The sequence below is a fragment of the Leopardus geoffroyi genome, chromosome C3 (genome assembly GCF_018350155.1).
Source record: "Leopardus geoffroyi isolate Oge1 chromosome C3, O.geoffroyi_Oge1_pat1.0, whole genome shotgun sequence".
Classification (NCBI taxonomy): Eukaryota; Metazoa; Chordata; class Mammalia; order Carnivora; family Felidae; genus Leopardus; species Leopardus geoffroyi.
Window position 1 is genome coordinate 36,495,090 of NC_059338.1, and position 26,837 is coordinate 36,521,926.

At 37.0% G+C, this 26,837-nt stretch overlaps 1 protein-coding gene across 5 annotated transcripts in view; it reads left to right on the forward strand.

The window, feature by feature from the left end:
• SYT14 (synaptotagmin 14) overlaps positions 1 to 26,837 on the forward strand; it is a 219,405-nt gene that overhangs the window by 146,168 nt on the left and 46,400 nt on the right. For all 5 annotated transcript variants that reach the window (XM_045452413.1, XM_045452414.1, XM_045452415.1 and 2 more), the window contains one exon: positions 3,182 to 3,631. In XM_045452413.1, coding sequence (XP_045308369.1) covers positions 3,182 to 3,631 — 450 coding nt within the window. The remainder of the gene's footprint in view (positions 1 to 3,181; positions 3,632 to 26,837) is intronic.

Here is a 26,837-nt window from a genome sequence, read left to right on the forward strand (position 1 = left end):
TCAAATTGGTTTCCATACAACACCCAGTGCTCATCCCAACAGGTGCCCTCCTCAATGCCCATTACCCACCCTCCGCTCCCTCCCACCCCCCATCAACCCTCGGTTTATTCTCAGTTTTTAGGAGTCTTAACCTATTTCAAATATAATGTAAGAAAAGGAGCAAGGTGAGGTAGGTTAACACACTTAGAATAGGATGCCAGTAGGTACAGGTGGTAGGAATACACTATGTAAGCCTTGGTTTAAGTAATGCCAAGTGTCCTATGTCACTCTTTCTGCCCCATCAGTGTTCCCTATATACGGTTGTAGTAACAGGGAGAAGAGTTGAGTTTTTTTGTTTTTGTTTTTGTTTTTTTAAAGTAATCTGTACTCCCAGCGTGGAGCTTGTACTCACAACCGCCAGATCAGGACTTGTATACTCCACCAGCTGAGCCAGCCAGGCACCCCAAGAGTTGAGATGTAAACAACAGTGCCAGGGGCCAAAAACATATACTTGTTTTCTGGGAGAGATGCAGGGACAGTTACTCCTGTCATCAGTAAAAGTTGCCAGTTAGCCTACTAAATCAACCTAGGTTCTATTTCCATTAAGGAACACATGGGTGACAGAGCTTTAGCTCAGAGGTGACATGATCACGGCTTGGGCCTTACATTCCTTCCTTTAGGCAGTACTCATTTGTTCTATTATATTTTTGATTCATTATGTCTGTCTTTGGCATATCTTCCAAGTTATTAATTTAGTTACTATCTGTATTTACTGTATCTTCTGAATTTTGCCTCTCAGATTACTTCCTTATTCATTATTTATGGTTAACACAGGCGTTGAGTTTTGCCCATATTTCAGAAGCTGCCAGCTTGCTGTCTGATGACACTTAGTCTCTTCTATCCTGCTTGTTTTTGTGTCTCTGTAGCAGAATTGAATATATTCAGACTCTACAGCAAGTGCATGTTGTATCAATATCTAGATGTTTTTATAGCCTCTGTTAGTATAAAGTCCACTCTTGTGTTTTTTCAAATTTATTTTGCTTTCTACTGTTCCTTTAATAGATACTATTTATCAAATAGAAAAGTCTTACTTTCCTCTTCGTTTAATTCAGAGCATAGCTATGTTAGTGCCCATCTACACGCACAACTAAACTGGGATAGGAGTGAGGGTTCCAGTGAGGGTTCCCTGGCAAGAAGGTCAAAAACTCTGCTGATGACCTGTTACTAGCTGACAGTCATTCAAATGTAGACACCTTGAAAGGAGGGATTATTTTCTAGTAGCCTGTTTAGAGAACACAAATAGTAATTTTTGTCTATAAAGGTCCACCCTTTTAACCCTCTCTGGGACGTTATGAAATTTTTTACTGCCTTGTAAATCTTAGCTATTATGATACTATTTTAGAAAGTATTTCATTGAAAAATCAAAGCCATGTAATTAATCATCTTTGATTGCCAATTATGAACTGGCATACGTTAAAACATTTTGCTCTAGATTGTCAATTTTTTTTTCACAGAATAAGAATATGTTTATCCTGATTTCATCATATTCCATTTAAAAAAAAAAAGCTGAATCCTTCTCTAAGAGTCTGTTCCCTCTCCCTAAGTGTTGTTCTTCATTTCTTCTTTTTTTTCATACATGGTACCAAGCAGGGTCACCCATAGGTAGACATGTAAGATTTATATGTAAAAGACCTGAGTATTTTTGGTTCTCTGCTGAGTCTTCCCCAACTGAAACACAGCCTGGCACATGGTTAGTACAACAGTTAGAGTTTGTGTTCAGCTGCTTTAACAAGAGACCAATATGATGGCTAAAAACCACAGAAGATTGTCTTTCATTTAACGACAGTCTAGGGGAGTAGGTGGCTTCGCTCTACATCATTCAGGGGCTTGGGGGGGGGGGGCGGGCAGGGCGGAAGGTTGTTTTTTTTGTCACTCTGCCGTCCCCTGGAGTATTTGTCTTAGTCCACATGGTCCAAGCAGAGCCACCCATCCTACCTGCGTATCTGCTGGTGGGAAGCCTGAGAAAAAAAGAGAGTGAAGGTCAAGTAATTTCCTCTATAAACCTAATCTGGATGTTTCAGACACAACCCTGCTTGCCTCCCACTGACCAAAGCCAAGTCTCATGAGCATAGCGGCCACAAGGAAAGTTTTGAAGGGCAGTCTCTTGCAGGATGGTGTGTTTCTGCCTCAACTCTGGTAGCCCTTCTCAGAAATGCAAAAAGAGAAGAATGGGACTAGTAGGAGTGGCTGCTACCATAGGCAGGACACGTTCAGAAGCAGAAAATTATAAAATTGGTCCACATTTTAAAATGTCCATCATTTTAAGATGTTTAAGACTTGTTAAAATGCTTGAAGGGACAAAGTGGTGTCGTTGAAAGGTCAGGGACCTGGGTTTGGCACAGTCGGTAAGTAGCCAAACCCTCTTGTTACATTCCAGGGACTTAGGCTGGCAGGAATTTGAGACAATTCTGGGTAAAACAGGTACAGCTTCTTCCAGCCTCATCATTAAAATGTACAGTTTTGGTCTTTCTGGAAGTTTTGAAATGTGTAGTCAGCGATTTTCAACAGTAAGTAACCTCAGAAAATAATACGTAGTTTTAAATTGAGGTTAAAAATTAAAGTGTAAATAATGTATGTGTTATTGAAAATAAGTATTTGGCCACAAGTATTTTTGAGGCCTCTGTATTTATACTTTCATATTTCCCATTTCCCTTGATTTCCAAGCCCTCAAGGTGCTTACACTCTGTTACAGATGGGGTGTTTTAGAACAAACTTTCCAAAGGGGACCAAATTTTTCAATGGCCTTATGCTTGTATTCATTATCTTTCTATCCAGCCTAATACTGAGCTGTCAGTTGCATTGTTTATAATGTTGAAAGTGCAATTTGGTAGTTTCCTACAAAAGGAAGAGAGATACATCTTGAAGCATGTATTTTTAATTATAAAAACATATCCAACTTTATCAAAATTGTGATGGGGAATACTAAATTCTTTGTATTATGATAAGCTTTTGAGTTTAACCTACCACGTTTACTCCTCTGACCTTGTGGAGTAGCTTTTGATCGTAGTTGACTGTTACTTATTATTACCTTCTTTGTGACAGTTTTCACATCCTCCTCCTAAAGCAATATCAGGTGTTTATTTACATGCTTGATTAAATACTAGAGTTAAAAACTGAAAACATTTGAATTTGCTTTTCTTAGGATATGTCAGCTCAAGGATCATCTTCACAGCTTCCCAAACCTTTTGATCCTGAGCCAGAAGCTAAATATGGCACACTGGATGTGACTTTTGACTATGACTCACAAGAACAGAAGCTTCTGGTAACAGTGACAGCTGTCACCGATATCCCAACATATAACAGGACAGGTGGCAACTCATGGCAAGTACACCTTGTTCTTCTACCTATAAAGAAGCAGAGAGCAAAAACCAGCATCCAGAGAGGACCATGCCCTGTCTTCACAGAGACATTCAAGTTCAATCATGTTGAATCCGAGATGATTGGAAATTATGCAGTTCGGTTTAGACTGTATGGTGTGCACCGTATGAAAAAGGAAAAGATTGTGGGGGAAAAGATTTTTTATTTGACGAAATTGAATCTTCAAGGGAAAATGTCACTACCTGTGATATTGGAACCTTCTTACAATCATTCTGTGAGTATCTGATCAAATAGCCTGACTATGCTTTATGTCGTGATATATAACGTAGAGAGTTTTTAAAATCCATTATCAGTCCAGCCACTTTTTCAGTCTTTTTTAAATGCAATAATCATGCCTTTACAAAATTTCTAAGCCCTGGATAGGTAGGTCTAATTTTTTCTCATTCTAGAAAAGTTGCCCTTGAAGATTATATGTGACTTATGTATTTTATTTAGTCCTTCACAGAGTCCAGTCCAATGTCTTACACATTTGTTCCTGTGTTAAATATTTATTAGATGATTGATTATGACATCAAACGAACTCCATGCAGATTTTATTGTTTCCTTTCCAGGTTGAAACTAGGTGGTACAATAAGATCTAGCCCCGTATCTTATTTAATATGCCACAGAAATCATTTGCTTTTATAGAATATGTACTGCTGCCCAGGTCATGGCTAATTCTCTTTCCAGAACTGCTATGAAATTATTTTTAAAGGTTCAAAAGAAAATCTGGCCTTGTTATACTCTGTACCCTTTCTAAACAAAGGTTTTGCAGTAGTTTGGGGAGAATACTTCAGTTTCGTCTATGAGCTATTATCCCTTTTCCCTTTTTTGCTCCAGGTTCTGATCACATATAAGTCTCTCTCCCTCTCTCCCTCCATATTTTTAACTAAATTCCTGCAAGACATTGCAAATCACAGGAGAGTTGACCTGCTTCTTTAAACCAGAGATACATTATGTCACATAATTATTTAGATTATGAGAAAATCTGTGATATGCTGTAAGTGTAAATTACAAATTATATTTGTTCCTCTCTACTATATTGAATTAAAAGCATTTTTATAATATAAATACAGAGATTTTAGAATGGATGTTTATTTTTAAATAAAGGTATAATATTTGAGGGTTGTTTTTAAGCTTTTAAAGGGTGGAAGCATAAGTTCAAGATCAGAGAATTTATACCAGGAAGCATTTGATCTTATAGGACCCTCATTCACATTAGATTTTTTTTTTTCACCATACCATTTCAGCTGGATGATTTCAACATTTTTAAAACCAAAGGCCATAGTAAGTATAGTATATCCCTGCGGGTTTGTAGGATACTGTTTAGCCTTTATTGATAACTTGTCGCAATTTTAAATTGCAGAATTACCACTGTGGGGAAATATCCCTTTTAAAAATATAATATCAGCAGTTTATCAGAGGAGAGAGAAAAGAAGTCCAGGCAGTATTTCAGAGTTGGAAAAAGCAGGTTTTTTTTTATAAAATTGAATATTTGGCAGCTCTTAATAGGATTGTAAACTTTTTCATGATTTGGTCTGAGTGATGACTAGTTAATCTGTGAAAACACATTCTTATAGAGAAATATACCTGATTTAAATTGGAAGAGAATGACTGTATCATCATGAGGTATGTATTTTGTATTTATTTACTTCAAATGATCCATTTCCAACTCTGTGTTAATTATATTCATTTCACAAACAAAATGAAGCAACAGAAAATAATATGGTTTCATCTCTGGTCCAACTAAATTATTTCTGTATATACCTACATTACATGTATTGGCTTGTAGTCCTTGATTCTATATTTCTGACAACCAGTACAGTAAATTTCTGAAGCATGTTCCCGAAAAGAAAAAAGTGCTAGACAAATAGCTTCTAAGAATCTGACTAGAACTGTCCATTGCTCTGGGAGAATTTTTTCTCTACACTGCCACCCTTTTCAGATTTACTGCCTGTGTTTAATTGTTCCTCTCTCTTTCCATCTTTCCCGTTCCACCTTCTCCAAATCCAAAATATTTTGGCTTCTGTGCCAAAAACAATTTAGCACACCACAATTTTGAGGTGAAGACTCATAATTCTATCAGTTGTCTTGTCATAACAATAAAATACTCCTAGGATGTATGTGTTCTGTATGTGCTACAGTGTTTATGTTCTCTTTTTAAGTTTTGATACTAACTGTATAGAAAAATCATGTGATTATAGATTATGTGGGTGATTTTAGCTTTAATTTTATAAGATGTAATAATAAATGAGTGAGAAGTTCTCATAATTAAACAATTTATTCTTGTAGCTTTTGAATAATTACTTGATGTCGTTGCAAGAATATTAATTAGCCTTTAGGTAAAGGACAGTTTTAAGATAGTCAAAAATTGATATACTATGATTAAACATATTTGCAGTTTAATAACAGTTTACTTTCATGGGTAATAATAGAAAAACAGAATTCTACAATGGAAAATTTAACTTTATATTCAGGAACTGATCAAATCAGTACATTGAGAGAAAAAATGATCACTATCACCGGATGACTGAGAACTAAACCCTGAGTTTCCCTGAGGGTAGAATTTAAGTTGAACTTTAAGATAAAGATTCGGTTTGATCACTGAATGATAGAAAACATACAGAGTTGAAAAGCATGAGTCCTTTGTACTAACTAGCTGTGGCTGTAACTTTGGATAAATTATCTAATCACTTTGGGCATCAGGTTTCTTAATAGTAGAATGAGGGAATTAAACCAAATGTCCCATCTATCTCTGATATTATGATTCTACTAATATATTTTGGGAAAGGCATTAGGTAAGAACAGAAATGGGTGGAATTTAGATGCATTTGGTGGGCTAAATATATGACATTTTGTTTGGATATTTATTATGGTTTCTCACTCCTCCATATATTTTCAACTGTCTTCTAATGTCTGAGAAAGTCCCAACTAATAGTCCCACCTCCCTGAGGGCAAGTTCACTTCTCCAGCCTGACTGGTAGCTCGGGCAGAGCCACGCTCGCGAGGCGCTCCAGTCCTATTCGTGTCCAGGAAACCTCAGTACAGACTGAACAGAGAAGCAGGGGCTGCACTCACATCATGTTTGCATGGGCTGATGGTGGAGGAATCTGATACTCAAGAGTCCGTAGTAATTCTGAATTAGCTTTGCTGGTGCAGAAATAGTATGTGTGCTAGACAGTGACTGTTGCAGGAGAGAAAAGACCTTGGCACATGAGTGTCCATGGGGAGCAGTGGCACAATTTCCTCACCGGGCCAGTTCTGCAGCGTAGTTTTAGTTTTTGTTCTTGAGAAGCGTACCCATAAGCCTATTCTCTAGTCATCCTGATTCCCTTAATAAATTACTCTTCCGTTTAATGTTAGTTTCCAGTGTTTTCAGATAAGAACCCTGACTGACAAATGTTGAAATAGCCATATGGTTTATTATTTAGTTGTTTTAGTCATCTCTGAAGCCAGACTCAACAGCTAGAATGTTATCAGTTACCCTTCCTGCCCCGGTGTACCCCTCTTACTGGAACTTTTCTCATGTACTCATCTTTGTTCATATGGCACTCTTTCCTGGTATATAACCCCAGCTACTTTCTTCACCTGCATCTTTAACGCCATATTACTCTGTATAACAGTTGCCTGGAATGGCATCTCCCCCCCACTTTTTAAAATTTTTTTTTTATTTTTGAGAGAGAGAGACAGAGCACGAACAGGGAAGGGGCAGAGAGAGAGGGAGACACAGAATCCAAAGCAAGCTCCAGGCTCTGAGCTGTCAGCAAAGAGCCCAGTGTGGGGCTTGAATTCACAGACAGTGAAATTATGACCTGAGCCAAAGTCAGGCACACAACCGACTGAGCCACCCAGGCACCCCACCTCTCCCCCTTTCTTAATTCCAGTTGTATTTCTCATTCAGCTACTAGATTTCTTAGTAATATTAGATTTTTTATTATGATTTATTAATAATGAGACTTTGTTCTTTCTCTCACAACCCTTCCTATACAGACACTATTTAACTAGCATAATGCATGCAGAGTGACCAGCTAGGAAATGGGGACTTCAGTCCTATAGCTGCAAAGCACTGAATTCAGCTACCACCTTGAATGAGCTTAGAAGTAGATTCTTGGCCAGAGCCTCCAGATAATAGCCCAGCCCAGCTGAAACTTTGATTTCAGTCTCGTGAGACCCTAAGTAGAGAATCCAGCTGAGCTCATTTGGACTTCTTACCACAGAAAGTGTGTTGAAACTTAAGCTTTAGCAATAGAGGGCGCTTAACATGTGCCTTGACATCTGTGTTCCATTCAGTCTGGCTCCATGTCATATTTCTGTGTGAATGCATAGCATCTATAGTAAGTAGACGTGGGAGTGGGTGGGCTTGTCTCTGAGGAAAGGAGATCCTCAGGAACTCCTAGACTTAAAGACTGGAGAAAGGAGGGGTAAGGTAGGAAGAAAGAAATACTAAAATATCCCAAGAGCCAAGAATCAGTTATGAAGGAAGGAATAATTAACTAATGGAACCAATAATCTAAGTATTGAAAACTGCTCATTGAGGGGCTCCTGGGTGGCTCAGTTGGTTGAGCACCTGACTTCAACTCAGGTCATGATCTCACAGTTCGTGAGTTCAAGCCCTGTGTCCGGCTTTGTGCTGACAGCGCAGAACTTGGAGCCCACTTTGTGGGTTTGTGTCTCCCTCTCTTTCTGCCTCTCCCCTGCCCATGCTCTGTTTCTCTGTCTCTGTCTCTTTCAAAAATAAATTAACATTAAAAAGAAAAAGAAAAAGAAAACTAACTGCTCGTTGAATTCAGGATATTCAGGTAATGGGTAGCCTTAGTGGGACCAATTTGGATGGGGTAGAGGGTAGGCAGAATCCAAGCTAGAGTGGTAATCATGGGGACAACTTTTAAGCCAAATTTGGCTATGAAAGTAGGAAGGAAGAGGACTTTAGGAAAGATGTTTTTGAGGTTAGGAGAAACATGGGCACACTTAAATACTAATGCCAGTGGGGTGCCTGGGTGGCTCATCCGATTAAGTGTCTGATTCTGTGCTGACAGCTCAGAGCCTGGAGCCTGCTTCTGATTCTGTGCCTCCCTCTCTCTCTGCCCCTCCCCTGCTCGCACTTTGTCTCTCTCTCCCCCTCTCAAAAATAAATAAAACATTAAAAAAAATTTTTTTTGAATACTGATGCCAACGATGTAATCAGTGATGATGTACAGTATCAGGGAACAAATTGAAAATGGGGGTTAACCAATACATTTGGGATGATGAGAGGCAAAAATGTTAAGAGTATTTTTAAGACATGTGTTTAAATTGTGGACCGTGAAATCTCAGTTGAAGAAAGACGGAAGTAAAGCTAGAAAGGAACTGATAGGCAGTGGAAGGAGAAAGGCTGGTGGACTGAAAATCCCAAGGATATCAAGGAACAGATGAGACAGGAGGAGCTGAAGAAGTGTGGAATGACAGGGGAATGTAGTTAGAGAGGAGACTGCTTTCAGTTAATTTCAGTGATGGACGACAAGGGTCCAGAGTGAGTATCTGAGATAGAATAAGAGGCACAATCACTGGAGATGGATAAGTTGGTCAGGAGAGGCCAGGTTCTTGGTGGCTGGCTTATTATCCACCTGCACACTGAAGTCACAAAAGATCCTGGCAGAAATTAAAGTACAGAAGAAGATTGAATGAAAGATTACTGTTCTCGAGGAATGCAAAGGAAATGCCCAGGACAGACTATCTATGAAGACAGGATGATATCAGCCTTAAAGAAAAATAGTTATTCTTGTCTATAAATTCAGAGGAACAATGTTTGAGAAAGCAGCGGAGAACTTTGCTTTTGACCCTAAGGCATTTCAGGTATGAGGGAATAACCAGGTTGGATAAGTCTGCAGAGGATGATGTATCCTCAGGGAAGAATTGGATTTTGGTTGAAGTAAAGCATTGGGGGGTTCATAGAAGAACCTAAAGTTCTGGAGGAGTTTATCATAGATCAGGAGTACCAGAAGGCATAGTGAAGAGATTCAGAAAAGGAGGAACATAATGTCTTAAAGTAAAAGACGTAGCCAATATCATCAGGGATTTGCCTTCATTTAGGTTGCTCTGAAATGTCAAACCCAATTATAATTTGAATCCATTTAAATCTCAGATTTTATATAAAGTCTAATTGAAATCCCATCTTTATAGAAATTTGTTACGTTGTTTCTAATATAAATTTAAATTAGTTGATCTTATCTTTGTTTTTTAAATGTTTAGTTTTGAGAGAGAGAGAGAGAGTGAGCATGAGTGGAGGAGGGGCAGAGAGAGAGGGGGACAGAGGATCCATCCAAAGCAGGCTCTGCACTGACAGCAGTGAGCCCAGTGTGGGGCTGGAACTCACAAACCGTGAGATCATGACCTCAGCCAAAGTCAGATGCTCAACCGACTGAGCCACCCACGTGCCCTAATCTTATCTATCTTTGTATACCAAAATCTAGTAGTGGTTATTGCTGTATGAATGTTGAGTGGATGGATGGATGAGTAGGTGCATGTGGTACCTATTATTTCTGACTTGTTGCCTCTGATGCTTGTTTTTGTGGCTAGTCATAGGTTTTCTTGTTATTGAACTTGTTCTGTGCCCTTCTAGATTTTAAATACTTTAAGAATAGAGACTGTGTGTGTTTGATTTGTATGGTTTTAGTTATACTTACTTTTCGTAGAACCTAGAACATAGGTATTCAGTGAATATCTATTAAGTTGATTCATCAACATGTTCAGGTAAGCCTAATCATTTAAAAATTCTTACCAAGGTCTATTTCATTATTCCCTGCTAGGTATCAAAACAGCCCTGTTAGGAATCTTTTATGATTTAGAATCCAGTGAGTATACTCGTAGGGTAATTAAATAGGAACACATCACAGAGTGTTTTATTTTTAAATAATAATCAACTAGAGACATATATGCTTATGTAATTTCCCATTCAAGAGTATAATGCCACAGTCTTTCAGACTTCCTTATGACTTACTAAAATGATGATCTTCTTTTAGGTACTTTAGAACCTATAATTCTTAAAATTCCTGTGTCTCAAAAATAGCCTATCTTTTTGTTAATAGATTGAATTAATTTAGTTTGATATTTATACTGTGACTGTTATTTTTAAGACAGGTAAATTATTACTTATACTCTGTAATTGAAATGTGTGTCCTCCTAAGAATCATACTTTAGTCTGTATTATTAGCAAGTGTCTTCTAAAACTTAGCTTCAACTGTTTTCATATTCACGACATTCACATACTACCATTGTGAAGAATCTACATTTAGAAAATGTACATTACACTCCTTAATCCTAAAGCAATTAAAAATAGAGCTTCATGATAAACTAATGATCACAGTTAAAAATTACTACGTGAAGGAGAAAGCTGCCTGTGTATAATTCAGTTCCCTAGACAATAACACCAGTATGAGTCATGGCTCACTTTAGTGTAAAACTAAATAGTTACAGACCTATTTAGAGACAGTTATTCAGAGTAGGTAAGCATATATTATCAGTAGAGAGGAATAGCTCTAGTCTGGGAAGAATTGTTATTAGATAAATCTTTCAGTGAAAGAGAGTCTAAATTAGAAAATAAAAGGAAGCTTTTTGTTTAAATCAGATTCTTAGTTTACAGGGTCAAAAGAAGTCAAGTTTAGATCCTACGTCTCAAGAAATTTTGAACATGCAGAAAAATTGAGTGGGAAAAAATGGAATCTTAGTAGCTAAAACTGTTCGTTCTGCATATCGAGTATAGGGAACAGCAAACAACTCACCTAGGATTCATTGAGTTGAAGCCTCCATGTGCTAAACGATACACTACTGAGGACCAGCCTGTACGTCGCTCTTGTATTATTTTTTTCAAAAATGAGCCAGAAAATTGAAGCATAAAGTACAGGTATTATTTTCCTTTTCTGCTGTATTTTATCTTATGCAATTAACTCTTCCAACATACTGATTTCAATTGTTTGCACTACTAATGAGAGAAATTAACAAATGCTTTATGGAAAGACAGTACTATTTGATCAATTTAGAGTGGACGAAAGATTATGACAGATAAATTTAGGTTTAAGAGGACAGCATATTCTATAATTAAGAACACTCTAAAGTGCATTAAATAGAGCAAGAGGGGATAAAATAGTGTTTTTTACAGGAACATTTGGAAAGTTCCTGTAAATTATAAATAGTTCAAATTATAAATAGTGACCATTATTTTTTAAAAAGTTTTCATTTGGAGCGTCTAGATGCTAGACACCCTGAATGCATGCCTTTTTCACTAATACCAACCAGAAGCATACTTTCCTTTACAGGTGCGCTTTACTACATTACCATGAAGAATTCCCTTTTTCCTGGGTTGTTGCACAATAATAGAATAGTTATATCCACTGTGCTTATTGGTCATGTGGTGGGTGGCTGATAATGAATAATAACATTGAGTGAGGTTATTCTTGAGGCCTACCTTTTACAGATAAAAGAAATAGCAAACAGAAGCAACATTTAATTTCTTCTTAGTCATTTTCCCCTATCATGTTCATATTAAATAACAGGGCAGTATCCAGTGGACAAATCTGTTTCAAAACCCAAATCTTTAATTTTAGGATTTTCACATTTAAAATCTTGACAGATAATTTCAAATAGTAGGTTCTTACTGGAAAAGTTATTAAAATGGTTCTAATTTTGAAACATGGTAGATATAAAAATGTATTTTATCAGAATATATTTTAGAAACCAACCAGTGGTAATTATATTGTTTATAGTCTTTTCATCTGAATTAGTATTGAAGATGCGTCTCCCAAAAAAGCTGTGGATTTATCTGCTGTGACATTTATTTTGAAGTTGATAGAGTTTAATGCTACCTTCAGAGTAATGCCTATTTAGGCATAGAGTGTGAATTTAAAGAGAGCTGAAAAATCCTAATTACAAAAATGTTTTTTTCACCAGAAAACTTGAAATTTAGTGTAGAAAAGAAGCAGTTTTGTAGTTGATGCATCTATGTTCTTATGGTGGAATACGACTTTAAATACTGAATGCAGTCCTAGGACAGAAGAAATGAATTTTTAAAAATTAAAGTTGAAGGAAATCTATTATTAGTGAGTTTTCAGTCTAATCATTGCATTTGTTCTATGGACTCTGTAGGGACCTGTTAGGAGCCAGAAAAAAATATCCATTTGACAGTTACATTTTACTTAATTCTACTCAGAGCAAAGAATAATTCTGGTCAAAAACTGATAGTACACGATAAGCCTGAATATCAGTTCCTGATGCTGTTCCTATTAGGCAGATATATTTAAATGATTTCTGTCACTGAAAATGAGCATAGTCCTGCACATACGTTGTGTGCTTATTCATTACTGGAAGCTCCTGCTCAAGGGAAATGCACATTTTTAAGGGTTGTGCATGCAAAGCTATTCTTGGGAAAAGACTAATTCTCCATAGTGTACATGCTAGTGCCTGAGATACGACTGGAATATATGACCTGACTCCGTCACAAGGTTGGGATGAGTAAAGGAGATGAACTATGTGAAAACCTTTGTAGACCAGAAATGCTAGTTGTTAACCTGAAATAAAATAGATTATCCTTAATTTAATATGAATCATTCTGCCATTAATAACGTTGTATAAGATACTCTCTTGTCTTGCAAAAAAAACAATGTCTTATCTTTCCTTTGTCTAGTCTTAGACCTAGAATGTTCGTATAAGCTCTATCTATCTAGCGGTTACAGTGGTCCTCTTATAGTCTGTCACTTTGGGCAGCTGGTGACTATAATGGTACCAATTGCATGTTTTCTAGTAGAAGAAGCTGGAATTGCTGATTAGGAACTAAAGACTTAATAAGTTTGGTACACATAATTTTTAAATTACCTGATATATCATCAAAGCATATAATTTATATATAATCAAATTATATTAATATTTCCATAATCTACAATAAAAAATAGAGTGAGCTAATTGAACTTTAATTTGGTTTATTTTTCAAAGAATAAGATATTATCTAGTTCATGGAAAATAGCCTGTATTATAAGTACATTTTTCATATTAGTCAGCTTAATTTGGGGGTATATTTTTCTTTAAAATGAAAGCTGGCATTGTCCCTTTTTCAATATTTATTTAGGGGGGCTGGAGGACTAGAGAGAGGGGGACAGAAGATCCAAAGAGGGCTCTATGCTGACAGCAGAGATCCCCATGCAGGGCTCAAACTCATGAACCGTGAAATCATGACCTAAGCTGAAGTCAGGTACTTAACCTTAAGACTGAACTACCCAGGTGCCCCTGGCGTTATCCCTTAAGCTGTATTCACATTATAAAAAATTTTTCTCTATACTAACTAATTTGTGATTTTTCATAAAAGACTAAAGAATTGCCGGGTAGTGGGAATCTACAGTTTTAATGTCGAAATTGTTAGACATCCAAGACAAAATGTGCATTTGTATTTGGGTGGGTTGGTGTAGCATCCAGGTTGGGAGCCCAGAGGCTCTGCAGTCCCTGGCCTCACATCTTGGTTCCCCAGTTCATCCTGATTTGTGTTCTTGGGTGAGTACTCAGCCCCTCTGTGCCTCATTCATTCATTTGTTCGTAAAAGGGGCTGGTAGCAATGATGGCTGCCTCAGAATATGTGCGGCAAGTAAAGGAGAGAAACCATGTACAGAACTGAAATCATCATCTAGCACAAAGTAGGACCTTGATACTGTTAAGTGATTTGGTTTATTTTGTCTCATTCATGTGTGGATAAATTTAGTGTTCTAAGTCAGTAGTAATCTTCATTTGGTGCTAGTCCATAAATAAAAATTATTATATTGTGTTTTTCAAGTTTCAAAATGAGGAGGAATGTTAGCAATCTGGAAAAGAGGAAGGTAAAAGTCCTTTAATCCAACAGTGTAAAAAGCATTTAATCCAACAATACAAGTCGCTAAATCTAATTCAGGCTTTGAATGTTTTTAAGATACAACTTTTTAGGGGTGCCCGCGTGGCTCAGTCGGTTGAGCATCCGACTTCGGCTTGGGTCATGATCTCACAGCCTGTGGGTTCGAGCCCTGCGTCAGGCTCTGTGCTAACAGCTCAGAGCCTGGAGCCTGCTTCCAATTCTGTGTCTCCCTCTCTCTCTGACCCTCCCCCGTTCATGCTCTCTCTCTGTCTCAAAAAGGAATAACGTTAAAAAAAAAAAAGATACCACTTTTTAGAAATATATTTTTGAATAATTATTTTAAAATCTGAATTATAGGGACACCTGGGTGGCTCAGTCAGTTAAGCGTCCGACTTCACTTCAGGTCATGATCTCACAGTTCGTGGGTTTGAGCCCCTATCAGGCTCTGTGCTGACAGCTCGGAGCCTGGAGCCTGCTTCGAATTCTGGGTCTCCTTCTGTCTCTGCCCCTCCCCCACTTGTGCTCTGTCTCTGTCTCTCAAAAATAAAGGTAAAAAAAAGTCTGAATTATAAATATTCTTCCAATAAGTGCAATTTCATTATTTTCAGTCATGTTGGATAACTCATATGACATCAGCAAAGCATACGAGGCAGTTTAGCCTAGGTTATTCTGAGATGACAAAAGCCCTGAAACTTTTAATGGCTTATAAACAACAAAGGTTTCTTTTTCACTGTGCTGCGTGTCCATTGTAGGTTGGTTATGGCTCTGTTTCGTTTGTCTTCTCTCTGGGATCCAGACCTCTGAAACTTTGCGGGTTGTCAGAGGACGTAGCAAACTAATCCCTGTTCCTTAAAGCTTCTGCCCAAAATTAACACATGCCACCTCCACTGACATTTCCGTGTCTAAAGCAAGGGTCAGCAAACTGTCTATAAAGGGCTAGAGAGTTCATTTTTTTTTGGTTTTACAGGCCACAAATGGCCTCTGTTGCATATTCTCTCTTTCTCTCTCTCTTTTTTTAGAATGCCTTTTCAAAAATGTAAACCCATTCCTTGCATGCTGTCTGTAAAAAAATGGGCCCTAGGCAGCATTCAGTTTGAGCATGTAGTTTGCTGACCTCTGGTCTAAAGCAAGTCATGTAATGTCAACAGCAAGGGGCAGTGAATAATAGTGAACCAAATGTCATACAAAGATTTGCTATATTCATATCATCTAACGATTAACATTATTTATAATTTCATATCAGTAATTTATAAGTAAAGTTTTGCTTTTAAGTATAAAAAATTTGCTCTCTCGGGATAAACATTCTCTTTTAAGTCTTATTTAAATAATAAATTTGCATAGCAAAGTCTTTCCTAAATACTTAGCTTTGTCCAGTTATCACAATTTCTGATTTCAGGTTCTTAATTTATAAAAATATTATTGGACTTAAAAAACTTAAATGTATGACAAGTCTTAGTATATATTAAACAAATTTGTCTAAACTGGCAGTACCAGAAGAAAATACAAGGAATAGTTAGTTTATTCCTCGAGTTAAAGATAGTGTATTAACCACATTTGTCTCTTTCCTTTTCTTCCTGTAATCTTTACTTAAATGATAGTATCTTGGTTAAAAAAATAAGCGCGCACACACACAAACACACATTGACATTTATTCCCACAAGCTCAAACAGAACTGGAATGAAGGCATCAGCAGATGTGAGCAATCAGGTTCTGGAAAACAGTGTGGATGGAGGCTGGCAGCTGATTGAGCAGAAGGGAGGAAATCTAGTGAAAAGTGCATATAGAAAGAGAGAATTGATCTGATCTGCAGAACCATACTTACTTCAGGGTACAGCAGAGGATAGCATGAGTCTAGGGATTAAAAGTGAGAGTCCACTACAAGCCAGTAAAAAGTGCAGTTATATTTCTCTCTGGCATGAAGAATAGTGCCAGGCTTGTGACTATATCCGGGCAGTAAATATCATGGATTTCTTCTCTGGAAAACTCAGTGGTTCCAAGCTAAGACTACCTCATAGTGATATTTAGAGATTCCCCTGAGAAATTGCCTGGTCCACATCTAATCACATTTTTTTTACCAATCAGTGAACAAACTGTATTTAAAAGTATACAGTGTTTTATCAGCTTTTTAGTGATGCATTTTTAAATATGAAGAGACAGTCATAGCTCAGGAGACTCTGAAGAAGGCCTCCAACAGGAAAGAGGAAACCCAGGATAAACAAAAATTTACCCTCCAGGAAGAGTACATATTGCAGAGATGAAAAGAAAAGTAAAAACTAATTCTGATTAGTATTTTCAGGAAGATTTAATAAGGTTATATACATTTTAAATAGAGGGAATATTCTAAAGAAGGAACAATCACAGAAGAAAAGGCTTTTTAAAACTATACAGATTGAGAATAACTGTTGTGTAGGAAACCAACAGTGTTCACTGTGGCTTACAACCAAGGATGTTGATAGCAGGCTTTAAGTTTACGTGTTCATGAGTTCACATGAGTTCACATTTATGCTTGTAACATAAACTTACCTTTTTGGAAGAAAGTTCATAAAATGAATGATTTTGCCTTTAAGTTTCTCTCCTCTTTCTGAATATATAACATTTCATATTTAAAATCTGATTAGATTTTAAATTAAAATTAGATTTTAGATGAATAGGCTTCTACTTAGATCCTGTATATGGCTATTAATTTTTTTCAAGGTAGATTTATAAAAGTAGTCTATTCACCAGTAAACAACTGTCTTAATATTCTGTTAAATAAAGCAAGCAGAAATTTACAGCTCACATATAGTATTTATTTTTCCCTGCAGTTTAAAAATCAGAATTTCTCAGAGTGAACTCTCATAGTCATTTGTGTCATAATCTCCTGGAATACTTCTTAACAGTGTCAATTCCTGGGGCTCAATACTAGATTCACTGAATCACTGAATCAAAATCACTAGTAATCACAGAATCCCTAGTAATTTTTCTTTTAAATAAATTCCCCAAGGGGTCATTAAATACACTAACATTTCAAAGCCACTGGAATAGAAAATGTTTTTTAAAAAATATTGTGGATATGAGTGGGTTGAGGAATGTATTTTGGGTTAAGTTTTGTCTGTTTTCTGTATTTCATCAGATCTTTTCATCTTTTATTGTCTTTGGCTTCCTTTCCAAGTATTAAAGTGTGTATTATTTGGACAGTCAAAAAAAAAATTAAGGGAGGGGTGCCTGGGTGGCTAACTCAGTTGAGCATCCGACTCTTGATTTTGGCTCAGATCATGATCCTAGGGTCATGGGATCAAGCCCCATGTCAGGCTCCACGAGTGTGGAGACTGCTTGAAATTTTCTCTCTCTCCTTCTGCCCCTCTCCTCCACTTACATGCTCTCTCTCTCTAAAATAAAAGTTAAAAAAAAAGGAGTAGAATTACAAAACTGTGTCAGTGAAATTGTAGTAAAAATATGAAAAGTTCCCTTTGTAGAAAATTCCACACCCTCATGTAATTAACTGAAATTACCTATGAAGACCCAGAAATTACATTGAGTAAATGTTTGCATCTGTTAAGATTCAGTCAGTCTCAAGTGAATGCAAACTAACTCAAAATGGCTTGAGCAGTAAAGGACCTTCTAGAGAGTAGCCCTCTCTTCAGACATGGCTTGATCCAGTGACTGAAATAGCACCACTGAAGTCCTGATTTCTCTCTTTCTGCTCCTTCCACCACCCTCTAGCCTCCACACTCTGTCTTCTGTGTGTGAACTTCATAATCAGATTGCACATAGTTGCCCTTTGAAACTTCTTGTGTCCCACTAGGTTACATGCCCATCCCAGAACCAGTCACAGGGATGGGCTGCACTGATCAGCTTAAGCCCTAGAGTTGGGCAATGGGTCACTTTCCAAACTACATTAGAGAAGAGATGGAAAGGAGTACATTCACTATTGACAGGAAGTGATAAATGGATGCTAGGGAGATAACCAACTAATGTCCAATATCATGTTTATTTAAATTTCTTGAAAATAAAATTACTAAGACTTTAGTGATTAGACATACCATGGATGAAATCCTATTTTAATCAATTTGATAATATCTCAGAATTCAGCATACTTTTCTGCATATTGTTTTAGGAATTGAGCTCTGTGTTAAACAGTCTTTCTGATCTGCTTAATTGGCTATGAGCTCAGTTCTGAAAATGGTGATTCTTAAGCCTGATTACACTAGTATGACTTGGGGAGTTTTTAACATAAAGATGAATAGACTTCTTTTTGACCTGTTGAATCAAAAACTTAAAGGAATGGGGCCAGGCTATTCATATCTTTAAAAATCTCTGCAGGAGACACTAGTGCCTGAATAGCATTGATCATCATTGTCCTATAGAATCTATCTTATCTCCACATCTCATTCTTCACTATTATTTCCTGGATAGCCATAGGACTAAAATGAGTCCTTGCCAAGTTGTGAAACATCTGATAAGATTTAACATGAAGCTAACCATATCGTTAAGAAAACTCTACTTATTAATAGTATAAAATATTTTTCCAAAACTGTCTGCTCAAACTGCAGCCAACTAGACTATTAAAAATCACCTTTAGTACAAGTAGTTTTTAAATTTTTTTTTCAACGTTTATTTATTTTTAGGACAGAGAGAGACAGAGCATGAACGGGGGAGGGGCAGAGAGAGAGGGAGACACAGAATCGGAAACAGGCTCCAGGCTCTGAGCCATCAGCCCAGAGCCTGACGCGGGGCTCGAACTCACGGAGCGCGAGATTGTGACCTGGCTGAAGTCGGACGCTTAACCGACTGCGCCACCCAGGCGCCCCAAATACAAGTAGTTTTATTTCAGATACTTGGAATGAAACTTGGATTTCTATAAATTATTTTGAAATAGGCCTGAATAGGAAGAAATGGTTATTATACACACTAGTAAGTGTTAACTTTCATTGCCTTTGGCTTTTTTTCAAAACTTTATATTTCAGATATATTATAAAATATTGAAATTATCTCCTTGATTCATTAGAAGCTTGACATGTTTTCAAAAAAGAAAAAGATGAGGGGCATCTGAGTGGCTCAGTCAGTTAAGCATCCAACTTCAGCTCAGGTCATGAGCTCATGGCTTGTGAGTTTGAGCCCCACGTGGGGCTCTGTGCTGACAGCTCAGAGCCTGGAGTCTGCTTCTGATTCTGTGCCTCCCTCTCTCTCTCTCTCCCTCCCCCACTCATGCTGTCTCTCTCTGTCTCTCAAAAAATAAACATTAAAAAAAGTTTTTAATTAAAAAAAAAGAAAAATACGAAAAACATGTTAAAGGGGATTAAATTCATTATGGCCATGAGAAAAACTATTTTACCAAAAAACATTCATTATATGTAACCTTGGAATGTTACAGATTAAGTTTTCTTTGGATTCAGTTTTATCTAAACAGTTTATTGTAGCACTGAAGACGTTGGAAGTAAATTTTTTTTTTTTAGAAATTGACAAATTCAGCATTTCCTGGGCCTCATTGGTCTTTTAGGAACGTGAATTTGGGAAAATATGCCATGTGGCCTATTAAGAGTCCTCAAGGCCATCTCTATATAGTGTAGTCCCACTTGGACTATCTTCAGATCACACTGTAAAATGAAAATAACATAAAAAATTTTTGTTCTAAAATAGTACACATCATGATAAAGTGAAATAAAAAGCACTGCTATTTCTATAGCTCTTAACATTTCATTTCCTGAAAACTGCTTTGAATTCTCTATGAGGATATGAACAAAAACAACAGTAATAACATCATGTGGAATAACTCAGGTAACAAGAGAATTCATTGTGAAGTCAATTAAGACTCTCAGAAATATCCTTCTATATTCATACTCTAATGAACATATAAATCATATTTTGCTGTTTCATTTGTCATTAAGTTATTCATAACATTCAACATTTGAATCAGAACTAATCTTCAAATAGTCTGTTTTGTGGCATAAGAGAATTGTTACTACCATTTTAAAGTTTAAGAAAGGAAATTTGAAACTTGAAGGTGTTCGTAAATTTAAACTGAAGCCATCATTTCCTAATGCCCTAGCGTAGTTACACGGTAGCTGGGACTTCATAAGCACTCAGTGACTCTTAGCTGTACTGATATTATCATCAGCATCATACCTTCATTACTGCTGCCCCTTTGGTTTTACCTGTTACATTAAATACAGTAGTTTGGTTTCCTTTTGGTGAGAATCCACATAGTTCATTATCTCTGCAATTCATTTTGTCCTTGTTAACATTATACACAGAAACTTTTTTTTAATGTCTTTTTTTTATTTTTTTATTTTTTACAATTTACATCCAAATTAGTTAGCATATATTGCAACAATGATTTCTGGAGTAGATTCCTTAGTGCCCCTTCCCCATTTAGCCCATCCCCCCTCCCAAAACCCCTCCAGTGACCCTCAGTTTGGTCTCCATATTTATGAGTCTCTTCTGTTTTGTCCCCCTCCCTGTTTTTATATGATTTTTGTTTCCCTTTCCTTATGTTCATACACAGATAACTTTTAAAAAAAAATTTCTCCCTTTTGATGTAGATAGTCATATTAATGTAGAGCTTGTTATAAAATATGAAAGAAATGTAAATTTTTGAAGTTTTCATTTTACACTAGTACCATAAAGATCATACTATCTTTCATGGTTTGCACAACTTTTTCATAGAGACAAGACACATGAAATACTCTATTCTCTTTTTGAGTAGTATTATTCTCTCAAATGTATGTGTATACATTCATATTTACATTTATATTTATTTCTCTGTTTATTGAAAGCCATGCATTCATACTGAACTCACCAGTACCTGTCCTGCACCACCGGGTTCATTCTAATCTGTACCTACTCCTTTGACAGCGAGAAGCCTGGCTCCTACTGTCCTTAATGCATTAACTTATTTGATCAGTCCTTTTATAGGTAATTCATGTTCCACTACAGCCATGTCCTACTCTATTCTCACAGCCTTCTCCCCAAACTCAGACTCCAAAACCCTGGGTCCATTTGCTCCTCCTTCATAGAAGGTCTTCACTGTGCTTGACCTCTAACACCTATTCCAGTCTGCCCCACCCCCTGCCCCTGATGCAGGGACACCTGCCTTACTCTGCTAGGGCTGTGGCACCCCCTAGTGGACCTCCTTTCTGTGGAAACAGTCTCCTCACCCTATTGAGAGTCTGATACCTCATATTGACCCACTTCTCTGAATGGATACGCTTACCCTGCTGAGGCTCTGACAGCTTATTCTGTGTTACCCCTCAATGCCCTCAGCAGGATGTCATTCCTACCCAGCTAGTGGGGGCTCTTACATCCCAGGCTAGACCACTCCTCATTCTGTGCTGGATCTGGTAGCTGCCACTAGCTGTCCATCCGGGTTCTGTGTCACCACTTCATATCCTCTGCCCCGCTCCCAGCAAGGACACAGTCCTCACCCTGCCCAGGCTGGTATGCTGCTTGTCTATGAGGATGCCCTCCTCATCTTGCTTGGACTTAATAGATTTTTGTAAATTATTGATCACTTGATAGTCCCTCAGTGAGGTCAGAGATGATGATGATAGCAGCTAACTTACATTGGCTAATAATGCATAACATATGGCCATTCTCTATGTCACAAATAATTGAGATATTTATCTTTTACAGGTGTCTATAAAATGGCCACCAGGTGTAAAATTCAGAGTATTGCAACCAGGTGTAATTTCTGGCCTTCTGGGATTAAAGACAGAGGAACAAGTTGAGCCATGGAACTCTCCATGGTACCAACAAATTCCTGGTCTGTCTTTGGAGTCTCCTATAGCTGGCTTGAATCTTCCTCCATGTTACAGGTCTAACTATACCTGTTACCTGTTCCTGAGATTTTTGTATTTTTTTCCCCAACTTTGTTGATACAGAATTGACATAACGTGTAAGTTTAAGGCATACATTGTGGTAACTTGATATACATATAGCACAAAATGCTTACCACAATAAAGTTAGTTAATACATTTCCTACCTCATAAACTTAGAATTTTGTTGGTGCTATGGTGAGATCATTAAAGCTCTACCCCCATGGCAGTTTACAAGTACACAATATAGTATTGTAAGCTGTAGTCACCATGCTGTACATTAATGCCTGGAACATACTAATCTAATAACTGAAAGTTTGTACTCTTCGACCAACATTTCGCTATTTTTTGTACCCCTCAGCCCCTAGCAACCACCACTGTACTGTCTTCTTTCTATGAGTTCAATGGTTTTAGGTTCTACATGTAAGTGAGATTATATAAATACACGTGTATATGAGGTATGCCTGTATCCAGTGTTCCCAGCACCATTTATTAAAGAGACTGTCTTTCCTTCATTGAGTATCCTTGGCTCCCTTGTCAAACAATAGCTGACTGTATATGTTTGAGTTTATTTCTGGGTTCTCACTTCTGTTCCATTGGCCTGTTTATTTTTATGCCAGTACTATACTGTTTTAATTATCATAGCCTTATAGTATAGCTTGAAATCAGGAAGTATGTGAAGCTTTCTGTTTTTCTCAGAATTTCTTTGGCTATTTGGGATTCTTATGGTTCCATATAAATTTTACAAGTGTTTAAATGCCATTGGAATCTTGATGTGGATTGTACTGAATCCATAGATGACTTTGGTAGTCTTGACATTTTAATGATATTAAGTCTTCCCATTCATTAACACAGGTTTCCATTTATTTGTGTCTTCTTTGATTCCTTTCATCAATATCATGTAGTTTTCAGATTAGAGACTTTCGCCCCCTTGATTAAATTTATTCCTATGTATTTCATTGTTTTTGATGATATTATAAGTAGGATGGATTTCTTTATTTTTCAGAAAAAGTATTAGGTATACAGATAAACACATTTCACAGAGTAGAAGAAAACATTCTCAACACATATGTCTGACTTGTATCAAGAATATATAAGGAATAAAACACAATAATAAAATGATAAATAGTATGATAATTCATGGGCATAAAATGTAAACACATAATTCCCAAAAGAAAGTATGCACATGACCAATAAGCCGATGGAAAAAGTTGTATCATTAATTATCTTGGAAAATGAAAATTGAAACTGCAAGGAGATATTATGACACAATCACTGGAATGTCTAAAATTTTAAAGTCTAACAATTAAAAATACTAACAATAACAAAATCAAAAAGGACTCAGTGTTGCTGGGGCTGTGAAGTGCCTGGAGTTCTCATACACTGTTGGTGGTAATATAAAATAGTACACTCACTTTATTTCTTTTTAAACTTACCCTTATCTTAAGATTCCTAGGTATTTATCTGAGAGAAATTTGAAAAAATGTTATCAAAGATTTGTATCTGAATTTTCATAGAAGCTGTATTAGCCAAGAATTAGAAATATTCCAGGTACCCATCAACAGATGAGTAAACAAAATATCATATAGTCCTACCATGAAATACAAATCAATAATAAAAATTAATGAGCACTGATACAGCAATATGGTTGGATATCAGAAACATGCTGAGCAAAAGAAGGCAGATACACAGATGTATATACCATATGATTACATTTGTATGAATTTTTAAAATAAGGAAAACTAATTTATAGTGATAGAAATCAGATCAGTGGTTGCTTGGGGTGGGTGGGAGAATTGATTGGTAAGATGCACAATGGAACACTTTGTGATGATTTAAATGTTCATATATTGGGAGGTAATTACACAAAAATGGGTACATTTATAAAAATTTATTGAACTGTGCATTTAAAATCGCTACACTAATTTCATTGCATGTAAATTATTCTCCAATAAAGTTGATATCTAAAAATCAAAAACAATGTGAAAGTAAGAAGGAAAAATCAATAGACAGTAAAAGTGGAAAGCACAGCAGAATATGACGTCACAGTGATAACGTTACATGTAAATGGTCTAAATACTTTAAAGATTCTCATAGGAATTTTTTGAAAACTATGTTAATTCAAAGAAAGATATTTAAAACAAAAGGTAGAACTGTTAACTGTGAAGAGGCTGGGAATTTAACTTACTCTAGCTGATAAATTAGCCTGCCACAGGGATGCTGGCAGTAAAGGACTTTATTATCCTCGACATAGTAAGCAGTATTAGCATCAACAGATTAGCATCAAATCCCCTGCCCTCAAGTTCCATAGAGGCAATGCAGATAGACCCACATTAGTTGCCTGCCAGTCAGATCCGATTAGAGGGAGCCTCTGCTCCACATGGTCATTCAGGAGTCGGTTTTTCTTTCATGATGTTTCTCTGCCACCTATCCCCTAGGATAGAGATCAGCACTTTTTTTCTGTAAAGGGCTAAATAGTAAATATTTTAGGCTTAGCCAGACACATATGGTCTCTGTCACATGTTCTTCATCTTTTTTTTTTTTCTTCTTTTTGTTTTTTACAACCTTAAAAAATGTAAAGTCTATCCTTTGCTTCCAGGCCACAGACTAGATTTGTCCCACAAGCTGTACTTTACCAACTCTTACTCTAGGGCACTGCCATTATGTTCTTGTTCAAAGCTTGATCTGCACTATATCTGGGTTCCAAGTGATGAGGAAAGTAAAAAGAAGATAGAGAGGAGGCTTGCCCAATGTCTAAAGGTTCCAACGTAGAGGAAGCATGTGTCTTTTCTACTTACATTCCATTTTCAGTCACACGTCCATACGTAACTCCATGAGAAGCTGAAAAACCTTGAAGCCAGGTGCCCAGAAGGAAGTAGAATAGATTTTTGTGGACAATTAGCAGTCTTTGTCACAACTAGGAGGAGGAATAGAAAACGAAAGAAAGAGAGAGAGAGAAGAGAAAAGAAAAAAAAAAAGGAAAAAGGAAAGGAGAGGAAGAGAAAAAAGAAAAGAAAAGAAAAGGTGGTTCAAGAGAGGGTGGTATCACAGAAGCCAAGGAACGATTGGATTTCAAACAGAAAGAGTAATTCACTCTATTGAATGTTACTAAATGGTTGACTAAGATGACACTTAAAACCTAGTAGATTTAACATGGAGTTCTCACTAGTTGATCTTAATGAGAGTAGTGTTGGTGGAGCAGTGGGAGCATAATGAGCTCAGAAATGAGTGGGAGCTGAGTGTATGATGCTAATGTAGTCAAACTCTTTAACCAAGTCTGACACTGAATGAGGAAAAGATAGAAAAGAAAGGGAGACAGAGAATAGAGTATCTAGAAGAAGGTTTGGGATCTAAAAAAAGTTTTTAAAAAATATGAGTGAGACGTAAGCATGTTTAAATATGGGTGAGAATAATCCAGTGAAGAGAAATATTTAGGATATGAGAAAAATAGAGGCACACCGTATTTTTAAGAAAGTTTGAGGACATAGAATCCGGACATGTGGAGAAATTGGTCTGAAATAGAAATGCTTTCTCTTAGAACAGTGGTAAGAAAGAAGCAGAGGATCTGGATGTAAAAAAGTTTGTAGATATTTTGGCAAAAAAATTGAGGAACATTCCACAAGGGAGAGAGATAGTGTGTGTGTGTGTGTGTGTGTGTGTGTAGGAGACAAAAATAAGGAAGGAGAAAACAGATGGGGTCAGGTGAATAGAAGATTTATAATCATTGAGAAAATGGAAAAATAATTTACTAGAAAAGTATAACAAGATTAAAATATATAACCAGATGATGGCCCAGACAAAGTTACAATCCACCCCATTGTGTGGTCGTACCCCCAGTACAATGAAGGAGTTGTCAAGTTTATGCAAGGTTAGCATTTTGCCAGCCAGTAGAATATGTTGAATAGAGAAGCAAGGAAGTTTAAGGCAAGAGAATGATTGAAATGATGGATCTTGGAGGTTAAAGTTGATGGGGGGAGGAAGTGAGTACAGAATGAGGTTGATGAACAGAAAGTATGGTGTCAGGAGACTGGAGGTCCAATCATAGTAATGTTGTGAGAGTAGTTGAGTAATCAGATCAGATGGATAAGAGCTTGTGCTTAATTATAATGCACCTGGGATTTTTACTTCGTCATTTTGGTGAAGACCTAACCACAGCCTCTGATGATGCTAATAAGATCCAAGAAATAATGAGACTGGAAGGATGAAATCATTAGAAATGAAAAAATCAAACAACTTAGTGCCCAGAGGTATTAGAAGGGTCATTCATGTAGAAATTTAATGCACCTTAAGTCAAAGAGAGATTGGGGTAAAAAGGCAGTTTGTGAGCTAGTTGAAAATCTTCAGTAAATGAGCAGGCCTTACAAGATGATTCCTAGTGGAAAACGCGGCTGAGGGGAAAGGATGATGCAGTCAGATGGCAGGAGCTTCACACCGAAACATGTTGTACAGAAATGGGTCAGGGATTCTGGAACTACTTCAAAATTTTATAAAAAATAAATTTGTGTCAGTGTTAGGGGTAGGCTTGAGGGGACTTTATCCTATTCCATAATTTCTGTCAGTCCCCACTGAAAGCCGTCTCAAATAATAATAGAAACTCTCAAGAGGAAGAGGCTGCAGGCCCCACGTTTGAGAGGGAAATGCACAGGACACAGCCTCCAGCTCTTGTTTGCTTTCTTGATGAGCTGTTGGCACACCCCCACTAATACCTCCAATAATTGCTCCCCATCTTTCTCCAGTAGAAATGTTGGGACCTCATTGCTCTTACAAATCATGGAGGAAAAAATATTGGAATGAAACAAGATAAT